This window comes from Impatiens glandulifera, chromosome 7 (genome assembly GCF_907164915.1).
Source record: "Impatiens glandulifera chromosome 7, dImpGla2.1, whole genome shotgun sequence".
NCBI lineage: Eukaryota > Viridiplantae > Streptophyta > Magnoliopsida > Ericales > Balsaminaceae > Impatiens > Impatiens glandulifera.
The window spans coordinates 39,546,807-39,566,527 of NC_061868.1; the positions used below are offsets into that span (position 1 = coordinate 39,546,807).

Below are 19,721 nucleotides of genomic sequence, written 5' to 3' on the forward strand. Positions count from 1 at the left end.
TAAAATTCTATAATATGCCGTATATCCAGCTATATAATTAATTATTATATAAGATATAATTAATATGTAGAATAATAAAATAATTAAGTAGTTATATTAGAGTCAGAGTGACCCTAGGTTGTAGAACAGTTTCCCAAAGTAACCTTGTTTGACGTTCACTTTCCCAAAGTAATTTAGTTTTTTCATTTATTCCCAAACTAACCTAGTTTATTATTCAAACTCAGTTTAATTTATTTTTTTATTTTTTTTTACATTTAAAATTTATTATATATAAAGTTTATATTTTGATATATATTTTAAATTATTATTTATATAAACTAAATTATTTATATTTTGATATATATTTTAAATTATTATTTTTATAAATTAGATTATTTATATTTTGATATATAATTTAAATATAATTATTTATTATAAATTTGATTATTTGTATTTTAATATATATATATATATTTACATATATATATATATTTACATTTTAATTATTATTTATATAGTGTAATAAATATTAAATAATTCTAATGAATACTAATAAATTTAAAATATTTTAACCATAACAATATAATAATTAAATATTCGCGTTTTTAAATTTATCAATTATTTATTAAATATAATAAAAAGATTACCATAATTTTAGGGTTAAAATATTAATTAAAAATGTTATTATATTTAATAAATAATTGATAAATTTAAAAACGTTTTTTATGAATATATAATTATTATATTATTATAGTTAAAATATTTTAAATTTATTAGTATTTATCAATTATTTATTAGAATATTAAAGGGAATATTTATTATATATATAAATAATAATTAAAATGTAAATATATATATATATATATATAAAATATAAATAATCAAATTTATAAAAAATAATCAAATTTAAATTATATATCAAAATATAAATAATTAAATTTATAAAAATAATAATTTAAAATATATATCAAAATATAAATAATTTAATTTATAAAAATAATAATTTAAATTATATATCAAAATATAAATAATTTAGTTTTATATATAGAATTTTAATTATAAAAAGAATAAATAAATAAATAAAAATTGAGTTTGAATATTAAATTAGGTTAGTTTGGGAATAAATGAACAAACTAGGTTAATTTGGGAAGGTAAACGCCAGGTTACTTTGAGAAACTGTTCCCTAAATTTGGGCTTTCTCAACCACAGTAAAAAAAAAAAGTCATATATATATATATATATATATATATATATATATATATATATATATATATATATATATATATATATATATATATATATATATATATATTTGATTAATTTAAGTCAAGTTTAAAAAAATTGATAAAAAAAATGTTCTTGGTGAGGTTTGGCCCATAACCATTTTACATTTAAAATTACAATAAATAGATTTTAGTAAATAACTTAATATTTTTAACAAGTAGGCTACCTTAGAGAGTGGGCTGCCCTAGCTCGAGGGCTTGCCGAACTTACCCTAGGGCCGACCATGATTAATACATCTATAATATTATTATAAATTATATTTGTATTATATTAACATAATATTACTAGAATGGTCAGTGTCGGACCTGAGATTTCGAGTCTGAGGCGAGCACAAAACTTGGTGCCCTCAAAACTTAATATTTTTACATATATTTTTTTATCGATTTAAATATAATAGTATTTGTAACATAAATTCTAGAAATAAAATATTATCAAAACAACATGTCATAAGTAAATACTAAAAAACAAAGAAGATCCAAACAAAATATAAAATTAATGTTCCGAACTAGTACATAGTCACTTGAATATTACTCGTCTCGTATTTTTTGAAGCGAAAGTATTGATCAAGTTTGCATAATCAACTTTCTCAACAATTTTTTTCTCGATAGATAACATAACTAACTCATTTAGTCTTTCTTGCGACATAGTTGATCGAAGATAAGTTTTAATCAACTTCAATTTGGAAAAATTCTTTTCCACAGATGCAACAATAACTGGTATAGTCAGCAAAACTCGATATGAGATATAGGAATTTGGATAACAACCATCCATTGTTTTCAAATAATTCAGCACATCAATCGCTCTTTTTGTTTCTCCGGGTAATGAATGTCTTAACAACTTTAGTTCTAGAAATAAATCTGATCCATCAACATCGGAGTGCCCATCATGTGTTAAAGAATTTTGAAGATTGACAAATGAGCTCAAGAGACCATCATCATCAATAGACTTCAACTTCTCCAAAATAAATAAAAACCCAAAGATTTCTTCGTACTTTTGAAATTTCTCAAACCGAGTTTGAAGTGAAGAAATAGCTTGATCAATTATAAATAAGAAGTAATTAACTCGAAAAGATTCTTTAGAAGATTGAGTTACTTCTTCACTGTTGATATCATCAAAGTGTCTCTTTCTCCGAATGATGCATTTTTCTCAGAAAATAGGTTCAATTCCCATTTCACTTGCAATATGTTCGGCTTCAACCAATGCTTGATCAAATTGTCTCTTTCTCCGAATGATGTGTTTCCTTTTTCTTTTTCCAGAATGCTTGTTCTTATTATTTTTTATTTTTCCTTGATATTGTTGATAAATGGAAATCGTGCGATTCTTTTTTCCAAGTAAGATAGTGTTTTTTATTTTTATTTTTTTGGATACAAATTAAATTAGGGCTTATCATTGATAGGTTATCAATTATTATTTATGGCTTTTTAAAAATAAGCCTATGAACATATCATTATATTTTTTTTAAGATTTTGGTACCCCAAAAATATTTGGGTCTGAGGCAATTATACATGTTAGCCTAATTTATAACTATAAATTGATTAAATAAGTATGTTTGGTTTAAAAATAAAATAAATTTAAAAATATTAAAATCTACAAATTAATCTTTCAAAAAGTTAAAATCAATTCAACTTGTTTGATTATTCAATTAAAATTGATAATAAAGAAATTTCGATTATATAAATTATTATCCGTATCTAACCCTAAATACAAATGAATTTTATAAATCAGATATTATATAAATTATTAAAAGTATCTAACCCTAAATTGAAGTGAATTATTAGTATCATTTGGTTTTGACAAGGACGACCAGTAGGATGTGCATTCCTACTTTGGTTAGTTATGACAATTTAAACTTTTTTTTATTAAACAAATTCAGAAAATTAACAGTATATTACTGAATTTTTTTATTAACATAATATTAATTAATATATTTTGAGTGATATTAAATTGATTTAGTTATTTGAATAATAATTATATATGACTTTAATAAAAAAATTTATATCAACTCACTATAATAAACAAATAATTTGTTCTATGTTATATAAAAGTTTGGATTCATTTGAGTGTTCACCATTTTACGTGCTTAAATAGAATGTTCAGGCTCGTTAAAATAGTTGAAATATTAACTCTAAGAGCAAATATGTTGTCCTTCAACCAGGCTCGAACAAAGGGTAATGCAACTACATAGAATCCCATTTCAGAGGTTTAAATTTTAAATTTTTAGTATATAATATTATTAATTATATATTATATATTATATTATAAAATATATATTTTACAGTATAATATTATATTTATTTATATTTATTTCTTTATAATAAACTAACTTGTTTTTTATATATATAATAATATATTTTTTTTTCACTATATATTATATAAAATATAATAATATATTAGTTTTTTTTCTCTATATAATATAATACTTAATTTTTAAAGTGTTCGGATTACCAGGTCGAGAGATGTGATTAATTTGGATATATATGTGAGAATAAATGGATACTTGGGTCGGATTGTGGGTTGACCCGCCCATAAATTTAAAACGGTTAAAAATAAAATTAAAAATATTATAGGTATGTTTCGAACATACAACCTAACAAAACAAATACAATCTTTTAACCAACTAGGCTAAAAACACTTTATATTTTAAATTTAACATCAAATTTGATAAACGCATGACATTTTAACAATATAAGTTATATATATATATATATATATATATATATATATAATGATTCTTAATTTTTAAAGTGTTCAGATTGTTGGATCGAGTTATGTGGTTAATTTGAATATATATGTGAGAATAAATGAATACTTGGGTCGGAACTTTTTAACTAACTATTATATATATATATATATATATATATATATAAAATGATGCTTAATTTTTTTAAGTGTTCGGATTGTCGGGTCGAGAGTTGTGGTTAATTTGGATATATATGTGAGAGTAATGGATAGTTAAGTCGGATTGTGGGTTGACCCGCCTATAAATTTAAAACGGTTAAAAATAAAATTAAAAATGTTATATTTATGTTTTGAACTTGTAACCTAACAAAACAAGTACAACACTTTAACTAAGTGTGATTGAGATATGATTTGTCGAGAGATAATAGGCCGGTATCAATTGAAAGTGATTAAAAAAATATGAATCAAATATTTGATTGACCAAAGTGTGAGATCACGATGTTAGATATTAAAAAAATATGAACCAAATATTGATTGACCAAGGTGAAAATATAAGGTCACGAGGTGAGAGGTTCATTCGAAACAAATATGTGATAAGATATGTGAGAATATAAGTTCTTTTATCGAAGTGAATAAAATGTGGTAGGAGGACGTTCTATTTTTTATTTTAATATATTATTCGTAATTTATTAAAATTTTAAACATTGAATGCATATTATTATTATTTATATTTGTATCTGTGTGGATCGCTTGAGAATCTTACTGGTTATATCTAATATAATAATATATTATTTTTTCTCTCATAACTTTTTTATATCACTAATCCTAATGTTGTTTATATTTTAGCCGTTTTTTCATCTCTTATATTTTATTTTATTTTTATCATAAATCCAACTCTAACCTAATTGTGAAAATCATCTTTGAGGTTACATTTTAATGCTCTTAAATTTATTTATTTTATTTGTTCATAATTTCTTCTCATTTTAAAATATCTATTATATTTTTTTCATTATAAAATCATACATAATATATTACAAATATTATTAAAGAATGCTTCAAAATCACCAAAAATATATCAATACGACGGCAAGTATTTTTTCCTTTTTTTAAATCAATGATCTAATTATATATTTAATTTTTATATTTAATATATTTTTAATCAAATATACTATTATTATATTTATTTTAATTTGTGAGAAATTAAAAAATTTGAATTTATATTTGGCTTATAACTCAGAGTACCTGCCCTCAACTTATTCATGTATTGCACAATATACCATCCTAGTAACAAACTCAAAACAATAAAATTTTGAATTATTGACATATATAATTGATGTCAAAACTTTATGCTACTAGTAACAAGTAATGTTCCCCACTTGCACGGTCAATGACCAATCTCGTGTGATTGGAACATCTATGATAACAAGCAATGACTTTAATTGAAAATAAATACTTTTGATTACATTCTTTATAACTTTATTTAGTTTTGCTAGCAGATATTTATTATTTGTAATAGGCTTAGCATCTATATCCGGTTAGTTTATTTTAAGTCTTCACAAATTATATATAAACCTCTTCTCATAGTATAATTTTATTTTGTGTATAAATAATAGTAATCAAATATGTTATATATAATCTCATTTATAGAAAGAAATCTTGTAAATATATAGAATATATTTGAAAAAATGAAAAAAATAAATAAGAAGGTCAAAGGAGAGAATGTAGAAACGATTTATTTTCTATTAGGACCCATTTCAGCTCCTATAAATAAATTGTCACATTTTAAAATAATTTAAAGTAATTAATCCTCCTTTTATTATTTATTATCTTCTAGCCTCATTTCTCTTTAATTTCAAACTAGGATTTCTCCATTTAATACTCTTTAAGTAATCCAACTTATTTTCTCGTTTTGTCTTTGCGGGTCTAAATTTTGTGTTTTTCAAATTTTATGTGATGAATAATTGGACTAGGCGAAGAAATAATTTTCAGGTTCCAAGAATTGGATCATCACATTATAGAAAATCTCACAAGGGTTAGTTAAGCTTTTTAAATCCTAACATTTGTAAACAAAATTAGACGATTCATGGAATTGGAAGTATACTTTTTTTATTGTTTCAGATATGTTTGGAAGCCAACTATTCTGTCTTGGGAGAAGAAGTTCTGCAAGCAAATAGGTAAATATGTCATGGCCAAGGTTCTTAGAAGCAGAGAGATGTATTAATATCTTCCTAAAAGTCATGAATTGGAAAGATTCCACAATGCCAAGAAACGCTTTTGGGTCAACATCAATGGGTTGGATTGCGATATACCACTGCGGACATCCACAATGATATAATCAACTGGAACAACGATGATGTTGATCCCGAATTCATTTTGGATTTAGACTATGAATTTGTCGTCCCAAATGATCAAGAAGGTGGGGTAATCATTGGTCTACCTGATCCATATGCCGGTTACTCCATTGGTTGGGGGTGATTTGGACGATATTTCAACAGCGAAAAACAATGTTGTCGAACCTCTACCCCCAACCGGATAGGGAGACGGTTCGAACGAGCCCATACCCGCAAATGTGAGGGGTAAGGGCTCGTTCGTTCTCATACCGCGATTGGGTGGGGCTACGATTTGAACGAGCCCATACCCGCAACTAGGTCGGGAGAGGCTTCGAAAGTGACAAGATGGTGTGAGTCCTACAAACACATAGTCACAACTGGATGGGCAAACGATAATAATTATAAAACTGAAAATATCAATTATGGTTCTTATAAACACATAATTGCAACTGGATGGTTGTGTAGTCAGAGATAACAATGGTTGGAGTGCAAATGAATTCTGAGGCAAATGTGCAAGGGTAAGAACATGAAGAACACTTGCTGTGATCTATTGGACATCTGATTTCTCCAAAGCAAGCTTCCAAAATTTGGCCTTGTGATTGTATAGTGTAGGAAAAGATTAGTGGAGGCATTCTTACATTTGTTCACAATAGAGAGCATTACTATTGATAAATAATAAAATTTGTATTTTGAGATAGCTCTTCAAGTTTAGTCAATCATTTAACTATAAAATTTACACTATTCATTTCTTAAGAAAGGAAAGTGAGATGTTGACTAAAATGTGTTTAAATATAATGTTGGTTTTAGATTTGGATTTTTTTTATTTGAAAAACTAACACCATCCTCCAATTATGTATCTCCCTTTAATTTACTTAAAGGTAGTTTTTTTTGTGATAAATAAATACTTAATTTTTAGTTTTAGGCATGCTAGTCAACTTGAATTGAATTTATTTGAAATATTGAATTGTGTTAACATATGAGACTTGGTCAATATTGAATTTTGGGTAGTGTGTTTACTAGTTGGAAAGAGCTACACACTTCTAAAAATATAATTTTGTTTCAACTGAACAATAAATCCATTTGAAATTCTTCTAAAGTCCAAAATTAATTTGATTTTAGCCAGAAAAACGTTAATCAGATGTTTAGAAACGTTATTTTGAGCATCTTATCAAATATTAATTTAAATGAGATTATATTTTAAAATATAATTTAACTACACATATATTAATAAATTTGATCATCGTAATATCTTCCAAACCCACGCATAAACCCAAATTTAACTCGAAAAAGTATTTTCAAATAACTCAAATCTTGCTTTCTTTATTATGATTTTCTAGTAAAAATATACTTTTGTTTAATCAACTAATTAATCTTGTTAAACAATATATTCTTTTATTTATCTATCCGATCACTTTTAGTTTGATATTAGATTGTAGATTTTTTTTTTATAAAAAAAAAAATTATATTATTTTTATTCTCTTAAAAATAATTATTTTTGTCATTTCAGTTATTTGAGATTATTGTACCATGTCTTTTTATATTTCAAATTTAAATTTAATAAAAATAAATAATGATATATTAATAATTTAGTTGATTAAAATTAGTGTGATAAATTTAAAAAAAAAAAATCTAAGATCAAACAAGCTCCTATTGTATTGTAATTTGAAAAGTAAATTGATCCTAAATAATTTGTACATCATCTCTACCTAAATTCTAAAATCACAATAAATTATAATGAAGAGTGTGATAGCTAAGGATAACCAAATGAGCAGAGAAGGAAACATTAAACTGACAAGAGAAGGGAAGAATTAAAAATATCCAATTTGAGTAGAAAAGCTTCTAGAAGCTAAATTTATAAATACTCCACTTCTATATTACAATTAATATTATTAGTGGATAGATATATGGAATTTAATTTTTTTTTTTTTTTTAGTGTTCATTCATATTTAAAATGATAAAAAAATGTTTGAACCAAAAAAATGACATAAAAAAAATAAATAAATAAAAAACTACTCAATAGATTATTGAGCTCGTATTTCTCGAGAAGAACGATTAACACCCCGACGGACTCTACCAACTTTCCAAAATAAATTTCAGAAAACATCATAATAATAACATTATGAATGATACTCATCGGACAACCTACGACCAGTGAAAATTCGACGATTTCTCTTCAACAAAATAGTCCACCAAAAAATAATTGGGATGATAACCAAATTATGTAAACTTGCCATATTAGTTACATCAATCTGAATTTCTCAACAACTACGAAAGACTCAGACATCACTCAATGAATCTCAGTGATACTCCACAAAAGACTATAGATACTAGACACCATCGACAATGCAAAAGTAAGTGAATTGTCGATTCAATCTCTTCGTGACACATACGACAACGACTAACCATAATACAACATTTTTTTATGCACATATCATCTGTAAGAATTCCACCGTGAATAATGCTCTATCCAAAGAACGAGAACTTAGATGGAATCTTTGACTCCCAAAGTTTTTCCCAACAAAAATTATATGAACTCATCTTAGCAAACAACTTATAGCAATGTCCCACGTGAAAACTATCAATGTTTTGTCAACGCATAACGTTTTGTTCAGACGAGGACACATGTTTGCTTACCAAAAATAAAATTTTATTATGAGACGAACTCTCTATAATATTTAATCTCCTTCTATATATATCTAATTCGGCTAGTTAAGGATATGTTTGATCTTCTTTTTCCCATATTTATCAAACTTGTAAAAATAAAAACTTGTAAATGTTGTAATAAATATATAAAATTCATTATAACTATTCTTTCCTACATGGTATTAGAGAAATTATTTCAAGAGGATAAGATGATTTAAGAGTTGAATTCATGTAAAGGAAGTTTATGACTTTTGCTTATTTTTTAGGGTAATTAAAAGAGAACTAGAATGACACCCTATAGCCATGACTCCCGCTTAAATTCAAAGCGCTTCTAGAAAAAATGTGGCCACAAGGGTGTTAAGTATATAGTCCGCAAACACACTTAACCATTTAATTAGGCACATAACTTACCGCCTGACGGACTCAAACCTAAGACCTCTCAAAGATGTTGGGGATATACACCTCTTGTTGCCGCTAGACTTTTTCTTATTTGACATGAGTTACAATTTGTTGGAATTTATTTGAACCCAAAGAAAAATGTTGTTGAATAAAAGTGAAGATGGAAGAGAAGGGATGCCCAAGTCTATGGTACCATGAAGTAGAGGAGTCTGTGCGGACAAAGTTGACAGACGGGAAGTTGGCTAGCCAAAGATAAAGTTCATCCACGCACGGGCCTTTATGGGCTGTTTGGCCCATCTGTAAGTTTTTACATGAAAAGAGGTTGGAAAGAAAACAACAACAGAGTTAGTATGTTTGGTAAGCTGAGAAACAAAAAGGATTTTCTGTAGCGTGAAAGGAACGCACAAAGTATTTAAGAGGGATAAGTCATTAAGTAAAAGTGTTCCAGAATGAGAGATGTTTAAACCTAAACCATTACCCATAAACAGTTAGTCTAGACCCGTGTACGAATGATGAAGCGCTAGATTGACAAGATCATTGGTGACGTGATGCGTCCTGCCACTATCAACCATAAAATTATTTTGAGATGTGACAACTGTTGTAGCATTGACCTGAACTTGTCCATGGTTAGCAAGAGAGTCACAAGGAGGCGGTGGGACACCAAGATGTTTATTCTTGAAAGTGTGACACAAAGACAGAACATGACCCTTGACATTGCACCACTAACAATGACCAAGAAAAAGTTTGTGATTGCTAGGGCGTGAATTGGATAATGCAGAAAATTGCCCAGGCCAATATTTGTCAGAATGCTTGGGTCGATTTTGTACATTCAAGTTTGTTATAGGAGCAAGAGGTTGTCGTTGAACAACAACAAGGAAAAGTTATTGAATGAGAAGTTTCTCGAGTTGGTCATCAAATGGAATGACATTAACTACATCAATGACAGCTATGTAGTTGTCATCAAGGTCACGCAAGACATGATCAGTCATGTATTCAACGAAGATAGGAGAGCCAAGGGAGGCAAGGAGATCCACAACTTGCTTTAGAGAATACATTTGGTGGTGATAGATGGGGAACTTTTGGATGTTATGTGGAGACACTCCTTTAACTACTTGAGATGGTTGCGGGATGCCTTGGCATAGGTGCGTTGGAGAAGATTTCAAAGATCATGTGATGTCTTTGTTTGAGATACCAGGGACGCCACTTCAAGGGAGAGGTGGTGAGGAGAGCATCGTATATAAGACGGTCCTATCAATGTCAGGTTTGATAAAAAAAGGATTCAGAGTTGTCACTAGAGATTCAAGGGTGGTGGAGACCATTATCACCGATGTAGGAAATGATCCATCTAGATATTTGAAAAGATCATAGTCATTGAGGAAAGCTTCAACTTGAAGTTTCCAAGTTAAGTAATTGGAGGGAATAAGCTTGGTGATACTATTGAGGGTGATGCAAGTGAAGGGTTTTGATGGCTCATGAGAGTTGTTAATAGTGGAAGAGTTGTCGATGGCTACGAGAGGCAAAACGAAAAAGGAGTGGCGTCTAGTGTTAAACGAAAAAAAGGAAAGGGAGAAGAGGATCGTGTATTACTTGTTGTGTCTCGGTAGCACTCCCATCTCTTGGAGCTCCTAGAAACAACGTTTTGTTGCTCGTTCCTCAACCGAAGCAGAATACAAAGTCTTAATTGACACAACAAGTGAGATTCTATAAGTCATATCATTGTTCACTGAACTTGATCACCTGCCCACAGTCAATCTAGTTATCTATTGTGATAATCTTGGTGCCACATATCTCAATGTTAATCCTGTTTTTCACTCTCGAATGAAACATATAGCCTTAGCCTATCATTTTGTTCTTGAAAATGTTCAAAAAGATTAGTCTCGAGTAACTTTTGTGTCTACTGATGATCAACTTGTTGATATATTCACAAAGTTACTACTAGTCTACTTCGACCTCGGTTTGATTCCTTACTGTCCAAGTTGCGTCTTTCTTCCAGATCGTCCAACTTGCAGGAGTACTATATCAATTATAATAATTAGTTATATGATTTCATTTTATTTAGGCTAAATTGGTGGAGATCGGAAACATAGTTTTCTCCCAAATTTTAGGTCCTTAATTTATGGTCTTATTCTTTTTCTTCTCATATTTGTCAAACTTATATAAATAAAAATTTGTAGATGCGATAACAAATATATAAAATTCATTCTAAACATTCCTTCCTACCTATAATGTTTAAATAGAGGTGGAAATAATGACGTATAATGCTAATTCTATATTAAATTTCTTTTAAATATATATTAAATTATTATATTTGTAAAAATATAATAAAATAATAAGATATCTTATATAGAAAAAATAAATATTAAAATTACAATTTCAAACTAAAAATAATTAATTAAGAATTACAAAATCATGTTAGATTGAATTCTATTTGAATTACAATTATTCAATTCTTAATCTTAAATATTTCTAACAAACATAAAATTTAAAATTAAACCTTTCCACTTCAATTTCATATCTACCATACACACTTTTGACCGAGAAAATTAGTTATCTTCTTCTCATGTATTGGACGATTTTATGTCTATTATATAATTAACACTAATAATACGTGTCTCACAAGATATAAGAGATCAATTTGGTGTAGTAAATCTAAGTTAATTAATACGAAATAACTAATTAATTACGTTGAATTATTATTATCTATTCAAATTCTATATTGTTTAAAATGGGGACAAAGAGTAGTGGAAGCCAAACAATAGTCATTATCATTTGTTTCTTTTTGCCTTTTTTAATACCATTGGAGGATAATGCTGCATCACCAATTCACCATTACTTTTTAGTTTATATTAATTATTAATTTATCGTATTAGTTGGCTTTAATTATTCAATATTTGTTTCATGCTGACCATTATAGCTGTTCTCCTAAATTATTTGAAAACGGTTAATATTATAATCATGTAAAGTTGAAAATATTAATTTATATATAAATATTTCATTTGAATTTGAACAAAAATCACCGCCATGTTCATTTTCAATTTGGATCAATAATATTTAAGGTCTTGTGGTTATTTATATAATATAAATCCTTATGAAAAAAAAATTATTAATAATTCAAAATAACTTTTTATTTTATTTTTTATAATTTAAACATAACATTATCAAATGAACTTATAATCTAACTTGATCTTTGCACTTAACTCTTGATAATATTATATTTAATATTTACATTTTTTTTCTTTCATGTTTAGGCTCTTAAAATGTCTTTTGTTATTTACTTCCCGAACAGTTTATGTTGTCTAATATTTAGTGTGTTTTTTAATAATTTTATTTTCTTAGTCATTGTTATAAAAAAAATATTATAAATCCTTTATTTTCTAGTAAATTTGTAAAAGTGTTTTCAAATTGAGCAATGTAATTTAAAACATACTAATCAAATTATTTCATATAATTCTCTTAAAACTAATTAATCTAAGAAACTTTTAAAAGCTTAATATGTAGTAAAGAATAAGGCCTTGTTCGTATGGTTATTTAACCAAAACCAAAATATATCACACATTCTCTATCTTATCACTTAATTTAATAATTAAAATATTAAAATATTATTTATTTTAAATTTTTATTTTTTATTTATCATTATATATTAGCACCTTAAAATTAAAAAAAAAAAAATTATTTCAAACTCATTCTGAATTAGAACAAGACCTAATTAAGAATGATTTAGATTAATAAGGAAGCATAATCAAATTAACTAGAGAAAGAAATATCAAACAAACAAGATAAGGATGGAATAATAATACATCCAAATTGAGTAAGAAAGCTTCTAGAAGCTCTATTTTAAACAAAATATTAATAATAATAAATAAATAAAAAAAGCTTCTAGAAGCTGACTTGATATATACTCAGCTTTCCTATCCAATTATTCATAATATTTGAGTAGAAAAGCTTCTGGAAGCTTAATATTATTATTTTATGTGGTAGATAATTGTCGGTTTAAATTAATATATATATAATTTTTGAACTTATTAATATTTTTCATGGCAGAGAATTGTCCGTTGAAATTAATATATATATATATAATTTACGTGTGGTTAATATGAGCTAAGTTGTTATTTTTAAATAATTTTTAAATAATTTTAATAAAAATTAAATTTATAATATTTAATATTTTAAATCATAATTTTAACACTTAAATTGAAGAAGAATCTAATTCAAAAAAAAATCAAGAATATATATATATATATATATATATATAATTATAGGAAGATTTGAACTTATAAAGTAAGCGAAAATTACACAGATATAATTTAAGTTCTAAGATTTACTTGCACATGTGTACAATTATAGTGTATTTAGTCATTTTACAGGTTTATTGAATAGATCATTATACATGGACTCAATTACTAAAGGAGAAGAACATATATTATTTGCTAGAATTAACATTGAGATGTATCCTAAAAGTACACTACCGAAAAGTTTTTGCTTCAGACATATTTTTAAAATAAAGCAGTGAATTACTCAGATTGATGAAACATTTCAAGTCCACCGCATATGATAGAATCAATATCGACTTAAAAAGAGGAGACTACAAAAACATTAGTTATTTTCTAAAGACTAGATAAGTACAGCTTCTCCTCTCTACCATTGGAGTAAGAAACTGTGGAAACAGTAGTAGACGAAAGAGTTAACATTTCAATATTGGGGCATTGGAGTCCAGTTACTTGTCTTCCCACCTCTAGAAAGATATATAGATGACAGTAGTAAACAGTAAAAAAAAAATCTACTACTATGGAAACCACTTATGAGTGGAGGCCTTACCGATGCTTTTTTTGTAATACTTTCCAATATTCAAGCCCAAAATGTGATTTGACTAAGGAAGAATATCAGAAATTTATAGAGGCCAAAAAGTAAAGATGCAGGAAAATGAAACAGAAATGTTTATAATCAAAGAACAAAATGTGGTTAAAGACAAGAAATATAAGATAAAGAAAATTTTGTAAAAGAAGTAAACAGTACAAAGAAGGAGGTGAAACCTCGACCTAATCATGTTGAAGAGATAGTTGAAGAATTGTAATCAAATCAAGTTGAAAAATTGTAATCAAATCAAGTTGAAGTGGTTGTTGATGAAAACAGAGATGAAGATACTCAGGCTAATCAAAAGGAAAAAGAAAATTTCAATGTTGATACAAAGGAATCCAAAGTTGTTGAGGATTTCAAAGCTGGAGCAGAAGGAAATTAAGATAAAAATCTAAAAATTCAAGTTGAGAACAACAAGGTGAAAAACCCAAAAATCCTAAAAAAAATTATTTTTATTAAATCAGAAAAGTTTATATAAAGAAAATAAATCAAAATTAGAATATGCAGTATTCATCAACTTTTTCAGTTCATCCTCTTTCATTACAAGAGGAAGGGGAAGAGAAAGGACAATGGGAAGAGGAAGACAACATGTTGAAACAACATGTTGGTATAAAAAATAAAAATCATAATTGAAATAGTTAGGATTTGATACAGTTTGTAATCTATGTTTCTTGTATGTTTGATTGCTAATAATTAGATTATTTAAAGTCGGTTGATTATCATTTTTTAATTATAGCTAGGATTTGTCTAACATTGATTTTTGACCCTTTCACTTTTAAAATTTTAATGAAATTATTTTATTTTTATTTTTCAAAAAAATTATTAATAATAGTTGTTCAATTTTTTTTATACAAATACTCCACACTATATTTCAATAAATCATAAGAATTTATCTCTCAATATTCTTAATAATAATGGTCTTCCTTCTAATTAAAAATATTATAATGTATTATGTGAGTAGTTTGAAACTATGAAAAAAAATTAATTCAAAATTTTCATAATTGGTGATCATTTTGAGAAGATGCAAATTTTTTTGATAAAATTACTTAAAAAGTATTAATATATAATAATAAAATAATAAATAATAAATAATAAATAATAATTTAAAATATAAGTTATTTTAGTATTTTGGTTAAAGTCGTCAATTTGAGTTAGGCACGTTGGGTTGACCCGCCCCACCAAACAATTTAGACGGGTTGAGTTGAAATATTAGCAACCCATTTGAAAGTGGGCCTACACGGGTCAGCCCGCTCGGATCGCGGGCCTAGGCGGGTCGGACTTGGGTTGGCCCGTGGGGTGGCAAAATAAATCTAATTTGATTATAGTCTAAGCCTTTTAAGCATATGCTGCACAACCCTAGTTTTTTTTCTCTCCCACTACTGCAGTAGTCAATACTCAATATTTTGCCCATCGGTCGCCGACTACTTATTTGTTCCGCATTTCTTCTCTTCGTTCTCGTCTTCAAGGGTTCATGGATTCAAACTTGGTTCCAGACTGCAACAGTCAATACTCAATACTTTGCCCATTGGCCTCCGGCTACTTATTTGGTTTGTTTTTATTCTCTTCGTTCTCGCCTTTAAGGTTCGTTGATTCAAACTTGGTTCTAGTTTCATAAGTTTCACACTGAAAGTCTGAAACTTAATATTCTATTAAATAATAGATTCATTTCGAAATGGACTCCTCTCAAAATCAAGGTATTAATTTGGATGTTGACGAATTTGAAAATGCTAAGCATAATGAAGGATAATCTAAAAGTGTAGGAAATATCTTGATATTTGAATGTATTATGACTATTTGATCATGTTCTAGAACTATTAATAATTTTTATTTATTTATATTTGTAATTAGACAACCCACGGGCTGGTCTGCCTAACCCGCAACTCACCTTGGGTTGGGTTGGGAATTTTCAGCCCGCGCCGGGATAGTGGGCCAACCTGCCGTCGATTCGTTAAACGATAAGTTTCGATAAATAGGTCCGCCCCGTCATGATTTAACTTGTCTAACCCCTAACCGCTTTAATTTTGGTTAATAAATTAAATGATATAACAAATAATAAGAGTTTTTTTTTGTGCAAGAGGTCTATAATTGGTTCTATTATTTTTTTAAATTACAAATAACAGATTTTGATAGGTTAATTTGATTGGAGTATTAAAATATTTTAAATATCTATGTGATGGTAATTAATATTAAAAGGTTTTGAGAAAAAAAATAACAATTAGAGGGTTGGATTGGTCCACCTAAGAAAATGTAAATCTTCTAAGGAAGGCTAAATTTGATTTTGGTCCCTCTCTATATTACTATTTATTTTGGACTTTTCAAAATTAATAGTCACTATCGCATCGACCGACCCATCTTCTAGAAGCTCTTATTTATAGATAAGTCCTTACATAATAAAGAATTGTCAATTTTAAGATCCCACTTTGAATTAACTTTTTTTTCTTCCTTATCATAAATCCCCTCAAATATAAACCCTTTTTTTCATTATTTATAAGCACAATTTTAAATGAGATTTATTTTTTCAAAAGTTAAGTTACAATATTAATATATATATATATCATATTTAATAAATTAAAAAAATTAAGATTTAATTTTTACTCAGAAGTGGAATATTTAGATTAAATAAATTAAAATATTAATTTTCAAAAAAAAAAACAATTATTAAAAAAAATATCTTATTATGGCCCACAAACTTGAAAAGTCACGTAATAAATTAAACTTTCCAAACCCTAATTTATTCTCTATATATCCCAAAACTAATTCCCCCAATTTCTCCGTGTCTCAAAAATCTCTTCTCAAACCCTAATTTTCATTTCTCCATTTCCAATTCGCGATTTCCCAATGATCGGAACTCTTGCATTCCCCAGCGCAATCTCCCTCCGGCCGTCGTCAGATTGCCTATCAACGCCTAATAATCGTAAAATGTCCTGTCAATCGTCAATTCACACTTTCGCCGATACAATTCCCGTCACCGCCGAATCGAGGAAGCCGTCGAGTCTCTACGATGTTCTAAAAGTGAATCGAAGTGCATCGCCGATTGAAATCAAATACGCGTATCGTACGTTAGCAAAGGTTTATCATCCAGACGCATCGGAATCGGTTGCGGATGGGCGTAATTTCATCGAGATTCGTAACGCGTATACTACACTATCGGATCCGACGGCAAGAGAAATGTATGATATGTCTTTGAGTATTGGATCTGGACGACGATATTCATCGGTAACGCAATCGAGATATAAAACTAGTAGAAGATGGGAAACAGATCAATGCTGGTAGGAATGATGATTTCGATTTGATAACTAAATTTTCAATACATCTGCCACAATCAATCGTAGTAGTAGTGAAGTGCAGATCTTTTGTACATAAATTGATCCTTTTGAATGATAATATATCTTCTTTTTCTTCTTCTTCTAGTTTCAATCTAAATTGATGATTTTCGATATTTTGATTCTGGTTTGTTGTTTGTGGTGAGAAGTGAAAGTTGGTAATTGTGGTGGCAAAGTCGTAGATAGATTGTATATGACGCATGGACTGACGTCTTTTTTTTTTTTATTATTATTGTCTTCCACTTTCTTTCTTTTTTAAGGTTGAAATTGAATTAACCATTCATAATACTTGGGCTTGGTTGATGATGTGATTTAGTGGGGTTTAAAAAAAATATGATTTGTTTAATAGAAAATTATTTTTTTTGTAATTTTAATTATTGAATATTCTAATCCAAAGTTTAATACTAAGTTTTATTAAAAACAATTAATTATTTAAATCGAGCTACCATTATTCTTTTTAATTAATATTTGAGAAATAAGTAAGAGAGAAAAAAAATTTATCCCCAATATACCCATTGTTAGAAGATTTTTTTTGTCTAGAAGAGACATTTTTTTTTTTTACTAAATGACCCTAAAAAAAAAAAATGTCTCTTCTAGACAAAAAAATAAAAGTGTCACTAGTGCATTTAATTGGCGCATAAAATTAAATGCACTAGTGACACTTTTATTTTTTTGGACGAAAATGTTCTCGTTGCGAAACGCAACCGGCAATCGCGAGACGAAAAAAAAATTGCGTCTCGTGAATGCCGGTTGCGTCTCGCGAATACCGACTGCGTCTCGCGAATGTGAACGTCTCGCGACAGGGACAAAATCGTCCAATAAAAAAAAATGTTACTTGTGCATTTTATTTTATGCGCTGGTCAAAAAGTCAAATAAGTGTATCTTTAAGGTCATTTCGTCAAATTCCCCCTATGATCTAGAGATTTTGTGTAGGAATTAATTTTTTTTTCAGTCAGTTCATGTTTGTGATATATTTGTCCTAAACATTGTTATGTTTGGAAAAAATTTCTCCTGAACATAATAATTTTTGAATTTTTTTTGTCTCGAAAACGAACAATTTGAAAATTGTGTATGAGACAGAATTTTTTTTTTCTCCGCCATGTTCAAACAAAAATCTGTGTACGAGAGAAAAAAACTCTTGCACAAACATGGTCAATTTTTTAATTTATTAAATTATTATTATATATTTGTTTATTTCTCTCTTCTGTATGCACAAGTGGCTGGTCCTTTGTATTATTGATCTTGTTTTAGTTCCAACTTTTTTTTATTGTCTTCCATCAAATAAAAAAAATAGTTTCAGAAAGCATAGTTGTGATCTATATTATGAAAAATATATGAAGTAGTTTTCTAATTTTATCCAATATTAATCATTTAATATTTTTTTTTTATCAAATTAACATTTTTTTAATTGATCATTTATAAAAGAATTATCAATCTTCTCTACCTTCAAATTTTGGCAACTCTTTTTACTAACTACAAATTCCGTCCAAATTTCACAAAGTTAAGTTGTTTTGATATTTTGTAAAATATAATTATTATTTTTTTTTAAAATATTTATTCATAACACATTTTTATTTAGTCATCCAAACCACTTGATATAATAAAACGCGAAGATCTAAAAAAGTATTAAATTAAAAAAAAAATAGTTACGTCCAAATTATTTAGAGAATTGGAAATAAAGTGTCCAAATAAGAAGACAAATATTTTTGTTTATTTTGAAAAAAAAAACTTGTATGATTAAAATTGTAATATATTAAAGTTATAATATTTCAAACATCATTCTGTATTACAATTCAAAGTTTCGTTTCATAAATTGATTCCTATCCAAATTACTCTAGATTGGTTCATGAACTTTGCAATTGTTACTTTAATTTTACAACAAAAAATAATGTTATATCATTCAAATTATAATAGAAATATATGTTTCATTCTATATTTTATTATTAATTTGTTATATAGTAACTTGAAGAACTAAAAATAACATTTTTTTTCTAAACATTGGTATATTATTAACGTTAAGGCGAGAACAAAAACATACCGATTTTATCATATATTTCTCGATTATAATTCTTTCTCAAAGCCCAAAGATTTTAAAATTCTACTATTTCCGAAAAAATTCAGAAGTGTAATAAATTCTTTAAAATATGTGGTGGGAAGTCGAAACCTAAAGATGATACTTATAATTGATCATGTCAAAATTCTCACAAAACACCTTAGACAATACAAGGCA

The 19,721-nt window shown here is 27.3% G+C and overlaps 1 protein-coding gene and 1 pseudogene across 1 annotated transcript; one reads left to right on the forward strand and one right to left on the reverse strand.

Annotated features, from left to right (window-relative positions):
• Positions 1–1,885: 1,885 nt before the first annotated feature.
• On the reverse strand, positions 1,886–6,501 carry LOC124909872 (annotated as a pseudogene).
• A 10,427-nt stretch (positions 6,502–16,928) lies between these two features.
• On the forward strand, positions 16,929–17,585 carry LOC124945850 (chaperone protein dnaJ 11, chloroplastic-like). Its single transcript, XM_047486361.1, has one exon. It carries the CDS (start codon positions 17,007–17,009, stop codon positions 17,439–17,441), a length of 435 nt encoding a protein of 144 aa, XP_047342317.1. The 5' UTR covers positions 16,929–17,006; the 3' UTR covers positions 17,442–17,585.
• Positions 17,586–19,721: the final 2,136 nt, after the last annotated feature.